Source organism: Pundamilia nyererei, unplaced genomic scaffold (assembly GCF_000239375.1).
Source record: "Pundamilia nyererei isolate P.nyererei 1_Seehausen unplaced genomic scaffold, PunNye1.0 scaffold00110, whole genome shotgun sequence".
Classification (NCBI taxonomy): Eukaryota; Metazoa; Chordata; class Actinopteri; order Cichliformes; family Cichlidae; genus Pundamilia; species Pundamilia nyererei.
In genome coordinates this window covers 526,009-535,103 of record NW_005187511.1, presented here as the reverse complement: position 1 = coordinate 535,103, position 9,095 = coordinate 526,009, and the positions used below count along the sequence as shown (strand labels likewise).

Sequence of the window (9,095 nt, the reverse complement as noted above, 5' to 3'; positions counted from 1 at the left end):
CGCCCTGATTGGCTCATTCAGACACGAGTGGTTGTAACTGGCTGCAGAGCGCGGAGCTGTAAAAGGAGGCCAAGGGGGCTGAAATTTTCACTCAGCATATCAAGCGACTGGAGCCGAAAGGGCTGACTCCTTACTGGGGACACTAAATCCCGCGACTGCTTTGATCGAATCGGGACAATTTTCTCTTAATGGGACGAAGCTGTCACGTTCAAGGTAAGCGCTGTGTAGCCTAAACTCTTGTTGTTATATACTTTCATGAAGTGTTATTTATTAGTTATGAGGGGTTTCATGTGTGTGGTGCGCTGCATTAAATCCACTCCATCGTTTTCTTTCTTGCAGATATAAAGTTTTACAGATGAAAGGAAAAGAGATGGTAAGTTTGCTTTATATTAATTTTATTATAAAAGTGTAAACCCCGAAACCATTGTAGTATATTCTGAATAGCCTAGTAGAGTCAGTCTTTCCACGCGTGGAACATGTTAAATCGTGGGTTTTGCACATAGCATTGGTTTCCCCTAACAATGATAAGAGTTCATTCTGTCCTCACATAAAAACAAGGTGAAGTTTAACTGTTTACCAGACATTCACTGTTTTCATCAACTGGGACGTTGCTTGATTTCCGTGATAGAACATGTTGTCCGATACTTCATATACCTGCTGATAATCCTCCTGTGCACGTTCCTTACTTCCTTACGTTTTGTGCAGCAGCTTGCAGAGTTATGATAAAAAGCAAAATGGGGGCAGAAGGTCTTGCAACAGGGTCAAATTCTGCAGTAGACTAGGAGATGAGAGGTCATAGAGGTTCAGAGGTTACTGTATTGACAAGAATCCTGCAATTACCTTGCAGTTGTGGTGGCGGGTATTGGACTGTGTCAGGTTTCCTCCTGTACTGCTTATCCTTTCATTATGAATTAAAGTGGGTTTAAAAAAAGGAGACCCCACTTTTCCTTTTTTGCTACTCCATCACCTCTTGTTTAAGTTTGAGTGAGCCACCAGTGTCCACTGGCTGATTCTGACCAATCCGCTCCTTGAGTCAGAGAGGAAGCAGGAGTATTACCCTGGTAAAATTAATATGCAGGCATGTTGCACCCTTAAAGAGACAGGACCCCTGTAGCTAAGCCGAAATCACCTTTTTGTGTGCAGGTCGCTTCACTTTGGGCAGGACGTCTTTTTCTCTCTCTGGAATAACATTTGTCTGGGTTGTCAGTTGAATAATTTCTGAGTCAATGAAATTAGGGCGTTCACTCTAGTTGTTGGTGTGGTTCAGTGAATTAACGGACAAACATATAGCCTTTGTTTTTGAAATTGGCTTCTTGAAGAACTGCACTCTTTGAACAGCAGGTCAGCTGACCTTAAAGATTACAATAGGAAAAGATGTTCTTTCATAGGCTGAAATGTACTCCAAGCAAGTTTGAACATGTCCCAAAAGTAGTCCCTGTTCCTACCTTTACCCAGCATTCCATTTAAAAAGGATTAATGATTATCAGTCATCTTCTTTTGTTAGCTTTATTCATGCTCCATATCATATGACTTATTGCCAACTTCTTAACACTCTTTGTCTTTTCTTTGCAGCTTTGCCTAAGTGACTCCGGTGACTGCCTACGGGAGCAGATGCAGTATATGATGAGGTCACTGCAAGATTTAAAACAACCTTGGAAAAGCTGCTCTGCAGCCAGGCGCCCCCTTGCTCCCATCAGCGCTCAACTCCCAGCCTTAGTCCAACACTCGGCACTGGCACGCGCTTGTCAGCAGCGAGCTTTGCAACGGGAGCAACGCGCACGCCTGCGGATGTCTGATGCCAGCACAGCCAGTACCTACGACTCTGCCTGCTGCCTGGCGAGTCCTCTGGAAGAGGATGAGGACGACTCCAGCAGCCGGTTTGGGTTCAGGCTGAGCACGGCCTCTCCCAGCAGTCACAAGAGTCTGGAGTTTGATTCAGGCTACTCCGAGGCCTCGTGGCAGGATGATGGAGTATATCTGAGGAGGACCAGGAATGTGCGGGTGTCATCTTCAGCCTGCATGCGCACACAAAGATTACCAAGCGGACGTATTCGCCCCAAATCCACCTCCGACGTTTGTCTGGAGACATGGACATCATTTGAGGCCAGTGACCCAGAGGACTGGACAAACTCTTTATTGACCAGAGGGCGCAACCGCCAACCTCTGGTTTTAGGTGACAACAGCTTTGCAGATCTCATACAGAACTGGATGGACTTGCCAGAATGTCCAGACCCTACCAACCTGAAGCCAACTTCAAGGCCTAGGCTGGGAAAAGCCTTCTTCGTCAATATGAGGAGGAAACTAGTTGGACTGTCTAAGAGTGTGGAGGACAAAGTGAGGATGAGATCCACTGAATCTCAGGTTAACAGAACTGACAATGCTGCAAAACGTCTGTCCTGTCCGGTTGTGGCAGCACAGTCCAAAGTTCCGTTTTTCCACCAGTCGCACGCGTGCATTAATGAGCTTGATGGGGACTTCTACCGCTTTGCAGCTCTCATGAAGTCAGGAAGCCGGCAGCCTATAATCTGCAAAAATATTATCAGCTACATCTGACATCCATTTTCGTGTGGAGCCATTTACAGACTGAACAATCCTCAGAGTCACTTTATTTTTATATGACTGTTTCCCATTTTTAATATGCTGAAAATAAAGAAGTTATAAAAACCCAAACTCTACCTGCTCTTATGTATACCTTTCATTGGTTATTTTAAATTCCCAGAGACATTTGGAACACATTCTGCCATCATTATCTCAGTTTCCTTACACTGATAATAAATCTCCACAGTCTGGTCGGTTAAAGGACGCTTTAAGCGTCCTCTCCTATAAAGCAAATGAATGTGGTTTCATTTATTTTCATTAGAAATGGGCACATGAGATGGTGGTTGTAGATGGATGGTTCAGTGTAACTGGGGTATAATAAAAAAAAAGATAAATTGATAGTGTGTAGGAAGCGCAGAGCTATAGTCATTCCAGTACTTGGTTAGATACCATGGGACTCATGTTCTTACTCAACAAAAAGTTGAATCCATTAGAGAGGCTTTAACCAGGACAACAAAGCTATTTACAGGCCAGAATCAGAGGCTGTATCAACAGAGTGCTGTGTTCCCAATGAGGTAATTCCCCATGTGTCTGCAGTAAAAGGTGAGAGGAGGCGAAGCAGCTGGCTGCAGATGGTGCACACATTTATTCTCTTTGCTTTATGAAGAACGTCTCGCTAATAGTTCCCTGCCTCATTTAACCTGGGCTCTGCTCTTACTGTGGTCCAGCCTTACAGGTGGTACCAACTCATCCACACACTTTACTTAATGGTATACTTAATCTTGTGCTCACCAAGCAAAGAGAGAAAAATGCTGAGTGGCATATGCACCAAGATAAGCTAACAATCACTTCACCTTTGCCTTTACAAATTCACTTTGCTCATCAATTCAGAGGAGAAACTACACCAGACCATATAAAGATAAAGAATTTTCCCCCAATGGGATTTCCCATGCTCTCTGCTGCAGCCAGACTCACCAATCATGCCTGATATCAAGGACAGGGGAGGAGAGGAGAGAAAGATGGTTCTAACTGGGCGCTGTTTGTCTTGGCCTGTTTATCAAGGTCTCCTGATGGAATGTCACTGAGGGCTTACTGCTGAGCACTCACTGGGGATAAAATGAGCTCTTATCATGAAGCAGTTACAATATTCACATGATAGTTTCTAAAAGGCAGCTAAACAGAGCGTCTTTGTGAAGAGAATCTCAGCAAATCGTCTGGGTGTGCTCTTTTTCTCTGGTTCTTCCTTGAGCTCATTATATTTAAGGCGCATGTTAGTTTCCAGTGGGAATGAGAGAAAAGGACACAAGAAACAATGAATCCAACACATTAATCACCTCAATGGCATTTTGCCTACTGAACATATCCCACTACATGCAGTAGATGTGAAAGCAGGAGCATCTTTTATAGCTATTTACAGGCCAGAACCAGTTTCAGCAGATGGCTGCCCCTGCCCGAGCCTGATTCTTTCACACGTTTCTTCCTGTTAAACAGAGAGTTTTTCTTTCCCGCTGTTGCTAAGGGCTTGTTCTTAGGGGGTCGTTTAAATGTTGGGGTTTTCTCTGTATTAGTGTAGGATCTTTACCGATCTTTACCGATGTAGCTAAGAACTATGTGTCATTACCCATCCAGCTGATTCCACTGCCTCCTTCTGAAAGCACGTAAAGGCTTTAGAGGAGCACGTTCACCGGGCACAGAGGTGAGGTTGCTTAAGGAGTAGAAGGTCCTTTTAAAATGACTCCAGTTTCAACAGAATGGCTGCCACCCACATTCTGCTTAGAGCAAGTTCAACTCTGTTGCTAACAGTTGTCGTAAACAACATTCATGAACTTGGCACATGAGATGATCTGAGGCAGATCTGTTGAAGCATCGCACGCTTACAGGGTGGCCCAGTCTAACAGAGTGGACACAAAACATATTTCCTGCTAATTAAAAGTTTAGCTGGGAATTTTAGTCCTGGTCCTCACCGGGAGCTTCGGTGCCAGCATGAAATCATGTTCACGAATGTAATCATGTAATTATCACGTTAGTAAATAAAAGGAGTAGATGGATGAGGTGACAAAATTTGCCAAACTCCTCAGCCGTGTAATTTTTTTGTGTTGCCATACACACAAGCTCATGTGAGCGCTAAAATCTACATTGTAACCAGACAATTTTGTTTTTCAGCACGGTTTGCTCTTTTAGTCTTTCTGTGCTCTCAGGGGTGGAAGTTTCTACTGCTGATGCTGGCTGGTCTGTAGGGCCAGTAATTAAACTTCTGACCATCAAATTGCAGGTAAAATCTTTGAAAGGTTACGCGCCATTTAGTGCTTGTCCTGGGCGTAGGCAGGATTATGAAAACAGTAGCTGTCCAGTAACAAGACGTAGAACAAGTAGAGTCAGTAGGGCTTCTCAGTTTCCTGTAGCACCAGTGACTATTGTTTTCTGAAAATACAACAAAGGGAAAAATCTAGCAACGTACAATTTCTTTCATTTTCCTTTTAGTTCTGTTGAAGAAGAATTTTTCTAGTAATTTACTTTTCAGATAGTTTAGAACAGAGAGTTGGTGTTTTTACCTTGTACATCAAACTCCTGTTGACAGTTATGTAGATCCAAGTGAATCAGTGTTACTTGGAAATAGGAAAATTAAATAGCATAATCTGGCAATTATTTCCATTTTACAGTGGGTAAACCCCCAGGTAACCACTACCTACCCTTGGAGTGGATCAGGAAACTTGTGTTCATGGCATCAAAATGCTGGGATATCGGATGACAGTAATATATATGACATTAATAAAACTAATGTTGATGATTTACACTGGATTCTGAAGGAATTCCAAAGGACTGACTCACTGAGCTGTTTGGGCTACCAACAGTTTCTGGATTCCATGTTTCAGAGAAACAGAAAGTGCAACATCACTGATTCCTTTAGGGGAAAAAACTTTAACTGTCTTAACTTAACTCATCAGGATTTGGACAGGAAGTCTATCTATCTATCTATCTATCTATCTATCTATCTATCTATCTATCTATCTATCTATCTATCTATCTATCTATCTATCTATCTATCTATCTGTCTATCTGTCTATCTGTCTATCTGTCTATCTGTCTGTCTGTCTGTCTGTCTGTCTGTCGGTCGACTTGATATAGGTAATTGAAATATATATACATGTATTCAGTCTAATTTCAAGTCCATGAGAACTTTTTCATCCTTTTGGTGTGTACAAACTGCATTTAGGAGTCACACAGCTGCTTTTCACAATTATAAACTGGTGTCTTAAGTTCGTGGGAATCATAACAGTTGAGATGACATGGTCTAAATATCCCAGGAGGCTTTGCATTGGTTCTCATAGCCAAATAGGGCCCCTTAGGTCAGACCCTACTTCCTCTGTTCAGTACAACACATGCCTTTGCAAGTAATCCAATGCCACTGTGTAAGAAATGCGTCATTAGGAGCTAAATTGCCACACTACTTTGTGCTTATATCTGATGGTTTAATGTTTTATCTGTAGCAGGTCAGCTTGTTTTTTGTGTGTTCCTACATGAGGCAAATATCCATCTGTATTAAACCTGTGCCAACACAAGTTTTCTCACATTTTCCCCACATAATTTCTGTGAATTTATGAATGAATTCTTGATTGCAGGAGATCAGTAAAAACAGTCCATCCATGCTATTTCTCAATTTCAGCAATATTATGAAGGATTACTCTGGGCTGTTTTGCTGTTTTTAAGGCTTGAATAAACACAAGCACCATCTCTGGAATGTGGTGGCATTTTTTTTATTTTTGCATTCTATTCTTACCTTGAAGTTGCACTACGTGTGAGCACAGACCTGCCTGAGCTTGTGTAACGTTGTGTCCTATTCACCCACGTTTGGCACAGGTACAAGATAATGGGCCACTACAGAGCCTGTTCCATGCATATTTGCAAAGCAGAGCAGAGCCTTGGTGCCTGCCAACGTGATGTCTCCGCAGTCTGACACGGAAAAACACCACCGAAGAGGATGGAAAAAACATTCGCTTCTCTGGAGACTATTAATGGGTTTTTTAATTTTTCGCAGAACCTCACGTTTCAGCACTCCCACACAGCAGCAATTTCCCTTTCATTAAGACGGGGCCCACAGGGTCCAAAATTGCCTTTTCTAATGTCCACTTGGAAAATGTATTTGGTTTAAGACAGTGGGGCAGAAACACGTATGGTTTGTGTGTGTGTTTATATTTCTAAATAGAGGCTGGTGCTCTCTATAGATCTACAGTACGATGGAAACGGTTTTAACACGCTACCAGTAAATAACACAAAGGAGACTCTCCAAAGCATGTAGACGACGCCAAAGCCACACATTCTCAACATTCTTTCACGCTTTTGCTTTTGGAGGATGTTAGTGTGAGAGCGACTCTGGGCATTCAGAGTCCATTCACGGCCACATGACCCAATGTCGGTTTGCACTCACACAGTCGGGGCATTAACTCTAACATCACAGCTAAGTCAAACTTTCACTGCCAAACACAAGTATTCACACTCACACACACACAAACATTGTCACACAGTTTACCTTTGATAAAACAGGAACAGAAGGCTACAGGCAAGAAACCAGCATCCCTGCTGGAGAGCTCAGCTGAACCCAGAAACCAGAAACCACAAAGAAGACGCTCTATTTTTTGCAAAGAAAACAGTTTTTTGGATTTCTCTGCTTGAAATAACTACTGCAAACCTGTATGGAAAAACACACACTATAACCCTGATTTATGTTGTATAGCCACACATATATATACATGTATGGTCAAAAGATTTTTTATTGATCCCTGCTGGGAAATCCAGTCAGTGCATTTAATTAATGTTGAGCATTCGGAGCAGTAACCAGCCACATGCATTGGGCAACTTCAGCTAAAAGCCAGTGCCTTGGTCAGAGACATGAAGGAGAATTACGCCAACCATACAGCACCGTCTTCTAATCTTAGGGGATGATTTAACTCAGACTAATCTACATGTAGCCTTGTGTGGGTCATAACTTAAAGTGTTTTCGTGTGACTGACATACAAAGAAGAGTGAAGAAATAGGATCTCCATCTTGCCCAACTACTGCAGACACAGGATGCAACATTGGCGCAAGCAGCGAGGAAGGGCTGGCTTGTGGTCAGATAAACTTTAAGAGTGTAGAGAGACAAGAAGAAGCAATGGAAGAAACATTCATCCTGCACTTATGAAGAAGAAAGAGAAGGCAAGGAGCAAAATGCTAATGAGGAGTTAAATACAGGAATAAATGAGAGTTTTGTGAAGCAAGCTGCAATGAAAAGCCCAGCTATGGAAGCAAGAAGTGTCTGGGTGTGAGAAAAGTAATTAGGATGCGAGCCCGATCAGACAATCGGTCATTCTGTTGAGCAGGAAACTGGGGTCAGAAGAGCGACCTTGATAAGTTGTCTTCCTGTGGCGCTCCACAGCATGGTCTCGCCACTAACTGTCCCTCTACAGCTCTGGATTGAAAACCCTCATTGGATGGTTGCACAATGGAGTCCTTCTCCAGTCTTAAGATGTGCTACACTGATGAGACAAACAGAAAGCAGACATTGTGTGGTCTCAAAGATCTCTCAGTCTCCCGCTTCCTCCCACTCTTCTTTGTTTTCTTCCTCTGACATTTTTACTTCCTGCTGACATCCTCCGACTCATCCTCATTCTTCGATTCTCCATTCAGAATTCACTTTTAATCGAAATAAAATTTGCCATCACTCCCCCCCCCACCAGCCCCCTGCAGGTATTTGTTAGTAAGATGTGATATTTGTTTGTGCGGACTGTGCATCGCTGTTCGGCTGAACCAGTTGGTCATGGCTGATTTGCTCTCATACTGTTTTGGTTATGGATAATTTGTTATGATGGCTGAACTTATTTAGTGACCTCTTGTCCTGATATATGCCAGAGCAGGCCGAGTGTAAATAGAAATGTTGAGAAAAATGAGAGAAAATGTCCGGGGGGTGGGGGTGGGTTCACACAGTCACACACAAGTAGTGATCGTGGCACTTCACGGGCTGTTTGTTTACATTTTCAAAGATTTATTTCTAATACGATGGAGTAAAGATACACTGTGGATGACTGAACGCTAACCCCACTGTTAACCTCATTTTGAAAGAATCTGGCCATCTTGGACCACTTTAACCAACATGGGCTCCATCCATTAAAAACAGATGCTGATGCATTCAAGGAGCTTCGCCGGTTTCCTTTGAAACTGCTCCACCACTCTCTGTAAGACCATAGGTGAGGTAGATGGCATTTTACAGAAGTTGACAAAGGCCACTCAGATAACAGCTTTACATAACCCAAACTCAAATCATGTGTCATAGAGGATCAGCTGGATTGAACGGGGGTATAAGTGTGCGTCATCATGTGGTTGTTGAGCATCAGACTGTAAAGTAATACAATCATGTGAGAGACCAGATGCCTACCTTTTAGATGTAGTAAATAATACAAAACATTGTTCAAGGTTCATAGAAGGAAAGCTAATTTTCTTGCACATCCTATTTCCTTTTGATTCAACGCAACCTATATTTATGTCATATATACAAAATATTTCCTCTTTTTAAAGGGCATAGT

The 9,095-nt window shown here is 42.6% G+C and overlaps 1 protein-coding gene across 1 annotated transcript; it reads left to right on the top strand.

Annotated features, from left to right (window-relative positions):
- Positions 1-45: 45 nt before the first annotated feature.
- Positions 46-2,653, top strand: LOC102205354 (protein FAM212A-like). Its single transcript, XM_005741371.2, has 3 exons — positions 46-213; positions 340-373; positions 1,573-2,653. The coding sequence occupies exons 2-3, from the start codon at positions 356-358 to the stop codon at positions 2,551-2,553; spliced, it is 999 nt and encodes a 332-aa protein (XP_005741428.1). The 5' UTR covers positions 46-213; positions 340-355; the 3' UTR covers positions 2,554-2,653.
- The last annotated feature ends 6,442 nt before the right edge of the window (positions 2,654-9,095 follow it).